We start from the raw sequence: 12,809 nt of genomic DNA on the forward strand, positions 1-12,809 counted from the left end.
GCAATAAATCCCACTTGGTCATAATGATTCATTTTATATACTGTTGGATCTGATTTGTTAGTGTTTTTCCCAAAGATTTCTACCTCTATGTTCATGAGATATTAGCCTGTAGATTTTCTTTTTTGTAATCACGTGCCCCTCCATACTGGGGACTGAACTTAGGGCCTTTCATATAAGGTATAGTTCCAGCCCTTTATTTTTGTGTTTTTGAGACAGGGTCTTGCTGTATAGTTCAGGCTGGCGTTGAACTTACTATGTAGCCCAGGCTGCTCTCAAACTTGGGGTGCTTCTCTTGCCTCAGCCTCCCAAGGGCAGGAATGACAGGTGTGTGCCACCACATCCAGCAAGCCCTTCATTTTTTATTTTGAGACATGGTCTCACTAAATCACTAAGTTGCCCAAGCTGGGCTTGATGATGTGATCCTTGTGTCACAGCCTCCTAAAATGCAGGATTATGTGCCACCATGCTTGGCTGTCTTTCTTTTTAAAATATCAGAGTAATGTTAGTCTCAGAGTTGAGAAGTGTTCCTCTCTATCTTTGTAAAAGATAGAGAATTGGTTTATTTCTACCTTAAAAATTTGGTAGAATTCCCCAGTAAAGCCATCTGGGCCTGGAATTTTCTATGATGGAAGGTTAACAATAAAAGAAGTAATTAATAATCAGGTTATGTATTACTTCTTAAGTACAATTTAGTAAACAGTGACTTTAAAGAATTTTTCCATTTCATCTATATATTATCAATTTTTGAAGACTTCTTAGCAGTACTAGTACTCCCTTATTGTCCTTTATGATGTCTGTAGTCTTTAATAGTGTATACTCTTTCATTCTTTCTTTCTTTGTTTTTGGTACCGGGATGGAACTCCGGTCCTTGCGCTTTCGCAGCAGGCAGTGAAACCACTGAGCTAAATCCCCGGCCCTACTCATTCATTCTGAACTGTAATTTTTTTTTCCACCCTCAGTCAATCTGGTTAGTTTTATCAATTTTATTGACTCTTTCCCTAAAGAATTAACTTTTGGTTTCTTCCTTTTTTAAAAAAATGGTGCTGGCATCTTGTGCATGCTACATAAGCACTCTATAACTGAGCTATATCCTTTTTGGTTTTACTGATTTTTATCCCTTTTTTTTGTTGTTTCTTTTAGACAGGGTCTTGTTATGTAGTTCAGGCTGGCCTCGATCTCACAATCTTCCTGCCTCAGCCTCTGGCATGAACTACCATGCCCAGTTTAAATATCTACTCTTTTTTTTAGACAGGATCTTGCTATGTAGCCCAGGCCGGCCTCGAATTCATGGCAATCCTCCTACCTCAGCCTCCCGAGTGCTGGGATTATAGGTGTACACCTCCATTCCTGGCCCTTAAATACCTACTTTTTATTATAACCTCTGTCTTTTGTTTTGGTTTAACTTGCTTTACTTTCTAGTATAAGTATTTCATGCTATATATTACCCTCTAAGCCTTGCTTTAGCTACATCCTAGACATTTTGATATTTTATTTTCATCTTCAAATATTTTCTAATTTTTCTTTTTTTTTTGGTACTGGGGATTGAACTCAGGTCCTTGCACTTGCAAGGCAGGCGGCGAAACCACTGAGCTAAATCCCTGGCCCTCTAATTTTTCTTATGTATCATTCCATTTATAGTCAAACTCATACGACAACACCTAAATTGTAAGTAAAATATTTTGAGCCAAATAATCATCTGCTTATTCCCTCAATGAACTGGAGGAAACAAGTTTCTGAACATATTTGCAAGGACAGACAATTGAATTAATATCATGGTTTTTTTTATCTCCTCAGCTTGACTTTTATCTTAATGTTTATAAAAGCATCAACTGACTGTAGTGGTCAAAAAACCAGCAAAAGTGGGATGATCTAAGTCAGAGTTAAGGATGTGTTTTTGATTTGAGACACGGTTTTATCCTGTAATCCAGGCTGGCCTTGCTGTCATTATGTAGCCCAGGCTGGCCTCAAACTCATGACCTCAATCCTTATGCCTCAGCCTTCCAAGTGCTGGGATTACAGGCATGCACCACCATGCTCAGCTCAAGGATGTGTTTTCTTTTGCTGGAATTATGTTGGTATTTTAAACACTATATGAGAAATTCTGATAGTTTAAAAGCATGAAAGAATGTACTGGAATAAAGTTCTAATTAAGATACTACTTGGGGGAAGATGTAAAAAGCAATTAACATTCTTTGAAGTATATAAGATAATGGTCACTCCTTAAAAGTAGAGTAAACGTCCCAGGCATGGTGGTATACCCCTGTAATTCTAGCACTTGGGAGGCTGATGCCTACGTATCACTGTGAGTTCAAGGCCAGCCTGAACTATACAGTGAGAACCTATCTCAAAATAACCATGAACAGTGGCCAGGCATGGTGGCACATGCCTATAATCCTAGCACTCGGGAGCCTGAGCCAGGAGGATTTAGGCCATGAGTTTGAGGCCAGCCTAGGTACATAGTGAGTTCAACACCAGCCTGTACTACATAGTGAGACCCTGTCTCACAAAACAACAACAAAAAAACCCAGAACAAAACAAATAAATAACAAAGAAAAGCAGAGTAAAATATACTTGAGAAATGTGTCTTAAAATACTAAATTTTTAAACTGTATTTCCTGATTTGCAGTTTGTAATCATAGGGATCCAAATACTGGTTGCACATTAAAACAATAATCCAACAAAACAAAGTCTGTGTAATCAATATTCTTATATTTTGGTATCTTAGAAAGAAACTGTTAAGAAAAAGGTTTAAAGGGGCCGGGGATTTAGCTCAGTGGTTCCGCCGCCTGCCTTGCAAGCGGAAGGACCCGAGTTCAATCCCTGGTACCAAAAAAAAAAGAAAAAGGTTTAAAGAAAGGAAGGATGATTTGGAAAAGAAATCCTGAATGTATTACATTCCATAAGTCTGAAGCTTGTTCTTTCCACCCAGGAGTTTGAGATGTAAAACAGATGATATATTATTCTCTTGAGTAAAAAGTATTTCACACATTCCCCATAGTAAATGTATTTTATTTTATTTTTGGTGGTACTGGGAGATGAAACCAGGGCCTTTTTATTGAGCTACATCTCCAGCCCTTCTTTTTTTTGGTACTGGGGTTCGAACTTGGGTCCCTGTTCTTGCGAGGCAGGCAGCAGAACCACTGAGCTAAATGCCCGTCCCATCCCCACAGTAAATGTATACACAATCACTGAATATGAAAAATTTAACTAGGTGAAGTAACAGAAAGTGAATCTCTAAAGTTAGGAGACAACAGCTCAGAAGTGAAACACCTTTCAGCAGAAAGAAATGAAATGCAAATTCAAACTCTTACTCCTGCATAATACACAGTGTTGAATCAAGTTCTTATTCTTTACTCTCCCTATAATTTCAGCAAATGTTTCTATATACATGCTGAACTCAATTCTAAATTTTGGTCCTCATAGCCTTACTTACCTTTGGAATGGTGCTTGAAAAGAGTTATCATGTTCCTTACGACTCATTTATTAGAGAATGAGACAATTTCAAACATAAAAATGAACAAGATGTAAGCAGCAAGTCAAAATATCCGACTTAGACCACTATTAAGAATGAGGATTTCAGGCTTGCAAAACAACCCTAATCACTTACCAATAACTCCTAGACTGGTGAGCCGAAGATACTCAAAGGGACGTGTTTTGCTGACAGTGTGCAAAAAGGGGTACAAAAAAAGTGGGATATGTGCTGCAAGAAAAGCTGACCTGGAAGAAAAATTATATCATATTCAGTGCACAGATATGATTTCTAAGGATCCTGAGCATTCATATTCTTTAATTCTGTAAGGCCTATAACACTTCTAGAGTAAGGAAACCTTAGGAAAAAAATTTTATTGACCCTTAGTCTTGGCCAATGGTTCTCAAATTGGTGGCAGTGGGTGGGGTTGCCCCCTAGAGAACACAAGACATTTTTGGTAGTCAGAACTAAGAGATGTTGGGAGCTACTCTTATCCAGTGGAGAGAGGCCAGATATACTACTAAACATCTTACAATGCATAAGATGGTTCCCTCTTGCCCTCCTCTTCCCATCACAGTGATCTAGCCCAAAATGTCAACGATGCCAATATTGAACACTAGATTAGGTCAGGGTGGTTAAGGGAACACAAGATTTTCCCTGCCATCAGTACCTAGGTACCTTAAAAAATGACTAACTTAAATATCCCACTGGATTTTAAAAGAAGAGGTCATAAAACGCTAATAAATGCCTAAGAGATTCTCCTAGATTATCTCCCTCACCTAATTTATGATTAAATAATTTGACAGGTACAGCCAGATAAAACCTTATAAACCAAGGTTATAAAACAAAGCAGACCATATCAAATTTATCTCCTATGCTTAAATGCACATTTTTCTTCTTTTGTTAGAGCACTTCAAATATATTAAGCATTCTGAAAACATTTCAATTTGCAGCTAATATGGCAGGCAACTAATACAAAAATCAGTCTATTACTTTATATTATTTATAGTTATACTTTGTAGGACAGCCAACACCTAAGATTTTTTTCTTTCTTTTTTTGAGACAGGGTCTTGCTATTAGTTCAGGCTGGGTTTGAATTCACTATATAGTGCAGGCTGGCCTAAAACTCATAGCATAGTTTCTTCCTACCTCAGCCTCCCAAGTGCTGGGATTATAGGCTGGGATTACAGGCAGCACCACCACACCCCGCTAACACCTAAGATTTTTAACACTCAAAATACTCTTGTATAGCTATTAGTGCTTGAAATAATTTTTAAAGGTAAATTCTGAAAGATCAACTAAGAGCCAACTAAACACTCGGATTTCATTAAAAAAATTGATAAAGAAAGAAAAGGCTTTAATAAATCTTCAGAGGCACAAAACCCATAAAGCAGATTCCTGAAAAGGATTTCCCTTTTCTCAACTCTCTAGATATGGCAGAATCTCAAAAAAAATTCCTTCAATTTGCATTCCAATTTTAATCTACTATGAGGGCTGCCTAGAATTCTATGTTAAGGATTCTAAAGTCAAAGGTGAGTTCAACCAGGCATGCTAGAGTATGTCTGTAATCCCAGCACTCAGTAGTCCCAGCCTGACTTACAGAGTGAGACCATGTTTCAAAACAGGAAAAAAAAAGAAAAAAGAGAAGAGGAAGAAGGGAAGGAGGGGGAAGAAACAACTCTGAGTTCAATGGGAAAAAGTACTTAACAAAACTTTAGTGAACTGCTATTATATGCCATGGATTATACTGTGTCTCAGTCACAGCATAGTATACCACAGACTTGAGAAGTGGCTGTATGACACATACAACTTCTCTTGTGATGTGAATATTGCTTTTTGAAAGTTCACTGTTGGGCCGGGGATTTAGCTCAGTGGTTCTGCCACCTGCCTCGCAAGCTTAAGGTTCTGAGTTTGATCCCCAGTACAAAAAAAAAAAAAAAATTCATTGCTATGAACAGGTAAAAAAGTTAGGATTCCCAGGCCGGGGATTTAGCTCAGTGGTTCCAGCGCCTGCCTCGAAAGTGCAAGGTCCCAAGTTCAATCCCCAGTACAAAAAAAAAAAAAAAAAGTTAGGATTCCTGAAGATTCTCACCCAAACCTACACATGTGTCCTATTGCATGCCCTTCCTCTTACCACTCAGCAAAAGCTTATAACAATATTAAATATACCCCCCCAACTCACCCAAAGCATTTACCTGGTTTCTGGGTGTGATGCCACACATTGCAGTAATGCCAGAGCATTGCAGACTCTGTTAGACTGGTGTGCTGTCAAAGTGGGTGGGTTGATAGATGGATAAATATTTACAATTTCCTAAAAAGTGAAAACCAGTACCAGATCAACAATGAATAACTAGTTATATAATTCCCACAGCACTAAAGCAAAAATCAAATTAAAAAACCCTGTTTAATTCCATTTATTCTGAAAGAACTAATTATCAAAGGAGCAAATATAAACAATGTTCATATCCTTTGACTAACATACTTGACTAAGACATTTCTACACGTGTCTCTAGGAATATTTCTTTTTCTCTCATGCAGTACTAAGGTTTGAATCCAGGACCTTGACACCAAGCTACATCCCCAGCCCCTTTCTTTAATTTTTTTTTTTTTGGTACTGGGGCTCGAACTTGGAGCCTTGTGCTTGTGAGGCAGGCAGCAGCACCACTGAGCTAAATTCCTGGGCCCCCTTTTTTTATTTTTAAGCCAAGTTCTTTCTAAGTTGCCAAGGTTGAGCTTGAATTTGTCATCTTCCTGTCTAGGCATCCCAGAGTGCTGGAATTACTAGGTATGTGCCACCACACTTGGCTTCTAGGAAGCCAACTGCGGTCACCTATACTTCCTCTTAGATTTTGCTGCTGCTGAGTCTTTCACCAGAGGGACCCTTGTATTTTTATAATTTCTCCTTTTGTCAGCATTTCTGCTTTAAATGATATCAACCACAGTTATTCATAAAGAAGTCTGAGCTTGGTTGGCAACTATGAAAGCAGGGAAATAAGATTAAGGATGATCATTCTATTATCTTGGTATCTCAGATTATACTATTTTAATTTACTTCCACCAACAATCATTTTGGCCTGAATCAAATTTCCAGTTATTTATTCTCTAATGCACAAGTGCCCCCACTTTTAATCCTACAGCTATTCTTAACATTTCTTCCCCCCTCAGACAGATTATACCTTGCAGTTCCTTACACCTTACTCTCCACATTCTTCTGTTATATAAATCTACTGCAGCAATCCTAAAGCCATGTTTCTCAGTGAGGTTCTTAGACCATGTGCATCAGAATCACTTGTCTGTTGAAATGCAGACTTAAGGGCCCACCCCAGACTCAATAAATTGAGTCACTTGCTTAATTAAGATCATCCAAGAACTTGCATGTTTAACAAACCCCTTATAGTTTTCTAAAATAGGTTCTGAGAAATATTAATGTTTAAAGAATCATCCCACTGAAGTCTTCAAAATCACCTGAGTAAAGATAGGAAAAAAAGTACTGTATGGTGAAGATGACTGAACTGGCACTCATGGACATAAACCCACCTGTAAAAGTGCTGCAATAGTACCGAAGGAATGCCACAGCATGGGTGCAAGGTCAGGAACAGATTCTCGCTTCTTACTTAGTTCCAGCAAAGCATTTTCCCTCGTCTCAGGGCTGGATAGCTCATTGATCCACTGATAGATTTTTTCTCTATCCACTTGAGCCAGTGCAGTAGGCACAGGCTTTAGGGGAAAAGAAGAAAGTAAGTGTGAGTTTATTATAATCACATCAAGTCTCACCCTGCAACAGAGCTTTAGAGGGAATGTACCTTTCATAAATATCAGAGAGGCTTTTCTAAATATACATATTTGATGTAAACCAATTCAACCTGTTTAGCAGTTATCAATACTCACATTCTTTTTTTTTTTTCCTGACATCGGGAATTGAACTCAGGACCTTGTGTTTGCTAGGCAGGTGTGGCACCGCTGAGCTACATCCCCAATCTTCACATTATTTAATAATAATTCTATGTTCAGGAATTTTTCCTGTAGTTATCCTTGGGTTGTACTGAAGACATACTATGACCTTTACGGTTGTAATGTTTTAAAGCAGAAAACAAACATATTTATAAATAAGGAGCTGGTTAAATACATATTGGTACATGTTTATAATGGAATACCATGTGGACACCAGTGGTTACACGGCCTGCCTTGCAAGCGCAAGGTACCAAGTTCGATCCCTGGTACCCAAAATAAATAAAGAAAGAATATAAGTCTTTAAAAAAATTTTTAATTAAAAAAAAAAAGAAAAAGAGATAGCTCTGGGTATAGTGGTACATGCCTGTAATCTCAGCAGTCTGGAGGCTGAGGCAGGAGAACTGTCCCCAAGTTCAAGGCTAGCTTGGGCTACACAGTCAGTTCAAGGCTAGCCTAAACTACATAGCAACACCCTATCTCACAAAACAAAAACAACCCATCTTCTCAAAAAAGAGATAGCTCTATATGTACTGACACTAAATAAAAAACAAAAAGGGAAGGCCGGGGATTTAGCTCAGTGGTTTTGCCGCCTGCTGCACAAGCACAAGGACCCGAGTTCGATCCCTGGTACCAAAAAAAACAAAAACAAAAAGGGGTGCAGGACAGCATATATAATATGCTCCCATTAATATAAACAAACATTCTTATATGTTTACATGTAATGGTTCTAGAAAGACACATAAGAAACTTAACAATAGTTATCTCCAAGGTTGGAGATCTATATTGGAGCCTTAATGGTTCATTACCATTTAAACTTTTTTTTTTTTGGTACTGGGGATTGAACTCGGGACCTTGTGCTTGCAAGGCAGGCAGTGGAACCACTGAGCTAAATCCCCGGCCCTTATTTAAACTTATTTTTAACCATATGCCTATAATAGTTTCTCAGACAGAAAAAAAAACTACCTTTCTTCACCACACACACACACACACACACACACACACACACACACACACACACACACACACACACAATCATATATATTCATTCCTTCCATCCCTTTCAGAGCATTCATTACTTAATTCATTACTTATTCATGTAGGAACTATATAGATTTATAAAACATGCTTTCCTTACTCTACTGAAGAATCACAACATTCCCCCTAAATTTGAGCATTTCAATTATTCTTCATACTAGTCAAATAGCCTTGTAACCTTGGTTAAGTTCCTTATTCTTTTTTTTTTCTGTTTTTTTGAGACAGGGTCTCACTATGTAGTTCAAGCTGGTCTTGAACTCACTATGTAGCCCAAGCTGGCCTCAAACTCACGGTGATCCTCCTGCCTCAGCCTCCCAAGTGCTGGGATTATAGGCATGCGCCACTATGCCCAGCAAGTTCCTTATTCTTATCTGGAAAGTAAAATAGCATATTAGAAAAGTGATTGCAACTGCTTGCTACCTCTAAGCCATAAACTTCTCACAAACTCAAGATGATTTCTATCCCTATGCCCAATAATTCCTCATGTAATTTTCCCTAAATCATGAGGGATAAGAGTGGTAAGTAGATAAAAGGGTGATCTACACTTACAGATGAGATCATTCATACTCAGTTGAATCAATCTGCTCAACTTACCCAGGTATGAAGTTGCACATTCAATGCTTTTCCGAACCATATTACATAGCTTCTCGTAGTACTTACAAGTCTCCACTGTATCTTAGTGTGTCAGAATCATGGCCTAAAAGAATTGCTTTGTTGAAGGACAGAATGAAGGGTAAGACAGACTTCAGGGTGGGCTCAGATTTACTCTGCCCAACCTGAAAAATGGCTTTCTATAAATGTAAGCTTGAGTATAAGCTTTTAGCTTGATGAATATAATTTCACTTGCCAGAGAGAATGAACCACAAGATAGCTAAATGGACTGAAATACCATGCAGCTTAAGCCTTCCTTATAGTAATTTGCTAAAAGCTGTTTTGTAACTCCCATTAGTATGCTCCTCAAGGAATCATAGGTTCCTAAAGCAAAAATATGATAAAAATAGGGTAACTCCCCCCGCCTTCCAACAGCAAAAGCAGTAAGGTTGAAGCACTTGCTCTTTTTATGCTCTGATCAATAGGCCCTCAACTTAAAAACTGTTTTTGGAAGTGTCTATTTAGAGTACATCACCTTAAAAGACTGGTGGAAACACAGGCTAAAATTTAGCTTTAGGAACCCTGCCCACAGCCTCTTGGAACAATTATCACAATCCAATAACTAAAGGGACCCCTGATTAGTTAGAACCCATTCAATCAATCTTCCCTAAAGTCTTGTCAAACATATACCACCATAAGTAAACTCCAACAAGATCGTCTGTGACTCACATTTGGTACCCCTACCCTGCCCTGGTAGTCACCAGTTAACATACCATGATCCTGTACACCAGGGTCCCCCATATTCCCTTTCCAGAGCTCAGGAACAGGGAAGTTACATAAAACCTAACTAGCAAGCCAGAATTTGAACCCAGATGGTCTCGTAACACAGTCCATACCCTTTTTTGGGTGGTGCCAGGGATTAAATCTAGGGTCTTGCATGCACTAGGCAAGCACCCTACTCCTGAGCTACATTCCCAGCCTGAACTACTCTTAACCTCTTTACTCATGCTGTTTATTTGTCTGCAGATTACAGCTCATCTAAAGCTTTCTAATGAACTATTTTTGTTTGTTTGTGTGTTTTTGGTACCGGGGATTGAACTCGGGTCCTTGAGCTTGCACAGCAGGTGGTGAAACCACTGAGCTAAATCCCCGGCCCTCTAATGAACTATTTACTTCAACCTAGACAAAATAATGAATATATCAGAAAAATTATTCTGTGAGTTTAACTCAGTACCACAAATATTACTGATGTTAAGAGAAACTCTCTAGTTATTAAGATTACAAAGCACTTAATAAGTATCATTTCAACGAGAAAGCTAGTAAAATAGTTTGACATAATTCCTGATGTCATATTATGGCTCAGACAGGAGCATAATTTATCTAATGACAGCCACCAAAACACATACACATATACACATGCACATGTATAAGCATGGCAACAAGCAATTTTATAAATAGGAATTTAGTTTTGGAGAATGAAAGACAAATATTTTTACATTTCTAGTTACATATTGGTTCATATATCATTGGTAATATTTGTGGTACTGGAGATCAAATCCAGGGCCTTGCACATACATGTTAATTTGTATTACCAATTGGTAAAATATTTTGGACATCATCCTTAAATAAAATATCAAAACCAGGGCCGGGGATTTAGCTCAGTCGTTCTGCTGCCTGCCTCGAAAGTGCAAGGACCCAAGTTCTATCCCCAGTACCAAAAAAAAAAAAAAAAAAAAAAAAAAAATCAAAGCCTAACTCTCATTAGAGGGAATAAATAAAAACTTAAAATGTTTCTTACTCTCTACTCTCCTAAGCTCATTCAGGTACACCCTTCAGAAAAATAGAAGAATCTAAAAATTAATGTTTTCCTAAAAGGGGATGGGAAGTGAAAGAAGGGCTAGGGTTGGCAAGGGGAGAAATGTGTTGTAGGTTTGTTTTTTTTTAAACATAGTTTTATTTAATGAGTACAAGGTAGTTATTGTCCTCATTTTACAACCAGTGAAACTACAGAGAGATAACAGAGGTCAGATTTCCTCCTTATTCCTATTCTCCTTAAAGACTGTCTAGCTGGGCACAGTAGCATGCATCTGTAGTTACAGCTACTCAAGAGGGTAAGGCAGGAGGACTGCTTGAGCCCAGGAGTTTGAGGCTAGTCTTGGGAACCAGAAGAGCCTATCTCAAAAAACAAAACAAACAAACAAAACTGTAAAAATTCCTAATTCGGGTGCTACAACTCTGATTTTTAATTTTAATTTTCAATTTAGTAAAACATTTCTGTATTAGGCTGTGACTGATAATGAAACTCAGTGAAGTAGCAATGTTGTCCAGGGGCAGATAAGCAAATTCACCAATGACTTCCCTATTGAAAATTACCTAACTTAAAAACACTAACAATAATCGCATAAAAATCACCATTAAGAGCAGAGGTAACATTTTTTTTTGAGACCAGACCCTTTAAGAATCCAATGAAAAGTATGATCTTTTCCTCAGAAAAATATTGTTGCAAAAACAAAAAAATCTACAAATAAGTTTAGGTAATTCAGGGACATCCCACAACATAGGAAAGTCAATTTGCAGGAAACTATGTAAGTAGTACATAAACAGAATGCACACTGGATTGTTAGTCCAAGATGGCTCAAAACCCAGTTTAGTCATTTCTAGATTTGTGTGACTTAGGATAAGTCATTTAATTTTCTAAGCTTCAATTTTATTATTGTTAAAGGAGAACTATATTAAATAATTGCCAGTCTCAGAGGCTGAAATCTTAGAAATTACGGTGGTACCTTGGTTTATGAATTTAATTTGTTTTACGATTTTGAGGAAGATGGCTGCGTGTTTGTGGGGAAGATGGCAGTGGTTGTGTTTGTCGCTCGCTTCAGAGTTTGCAAACAAACAGAAGTATTCGTTTACTGAGGTATCACTGTACTTTATTTAGTTCTCAGTTATAAGTTAAAGACATAAATTTTATTGAGGTATAGTTTGCACACAATAAAAACATACCCATTTAAAATGTACATTTCAATGAACTTTGACAAATTTATATGTCCAAGTAACTGCCACAATTAAGATGTATAGGTCACAGATGGGCATAGTGGCATATTTCTGTAATTCCAGCATTCTTGGAGGCTGAGGCAGAAGGATAGCAAGTTTGAGCTCAGCCTAGGCAACTTGAGACCCTGCCTCAAAACAACATTTTTAAAAAAAGGTATAGATCACTTCCATTACCCTCAGTTTTCTAATGCCTCTTTCAGTAAACCTCACAATCAACCCTAGGTAACATGAATCTTTTCAGTTGGGCCTGCCTTTTCTAGAAATTACTATTAGGAGGTAACATTAATTGAGGCTATTATGTGCCAGGCACTTTACCCTCAGAATTCTAATAGGTTAATAGAGACTCAACATGCTCAAGGGCACACAGCAAATGTATGGCACAATTAGTCTACTTTCTAGAATCAGTGTCCTACCTGGTTAATAAGACTGAAATCACAAATATCTCTCCATGTTCAAGAAGTTATTCCTTAAGAATCTAACAGAAGTTTCTTAAATGTAGTATTGTAACAGCTCATTAACAGTTGGACTTGGATAAACAATGAGTTTAATTATACAATCAGACACAAAATCATTTATGTAAAGTCTGATTTAGACTATTAGTTACTATCCTCAAGACTTACCCTGAGGTTAGAAAAGGGCTCTGTTGTACATTACTGTACATTATTGATTGTAACCTGCTAAAGTCAATAATTTGTTAAAATATTTACATTAC

At 37.7% G+C, this 12,809-nt stretch overlaps 1 protein-coding gene across 2 annotated transcripts in view; it reads right to left on the reverse strand.

Annotated features, from left to right (window-relative positions):
• Positions 1–12,809, reverse strand: part of Cnot9 (CCR4-NOT transcription complex subunit 9) — a 35,125-nt gene that overhangs the window by 17,742 nt on the left and 4,574 nt on the right. For both annotated transcript variants that reach the window (XM_004864583.3, XM_013065471.3), the window contains exons 2-4: positions 7,007–7,186; positions 5,665–5,780; positions 3,608–3,717 (exon numbers count right to left, since the gene is read on the reverse strand). In XM_004864583.3, coding sequence (XP_004864640.1) covers positions 3,608–3,717; positions 5,665–5,780; positions 7,007–7,186 — 406 coding nt within the window. The remainder of the gene's footprint in view (positions 1–3,607; positions 3,718–5,664; positions 5,781–7,006; positions 7,187–12,809) is intronic.

This window comes from Heterocephalus glaber, unplaced genomic scaffold, assembly GCF_053883595.1.
Source record: "Heterocephalus glaber isolate CG9 unplaced genomic scaffold, H.glaber_assembly_v1.0 deba00000621, whole genome shotgun sequence".
Lineage (NCBI taxonomy): Eukaryota > Metazoa > Chordata > Mammalia > Rodentia > Bathyergidae > Heterocephalus > Heterocephalus glaber.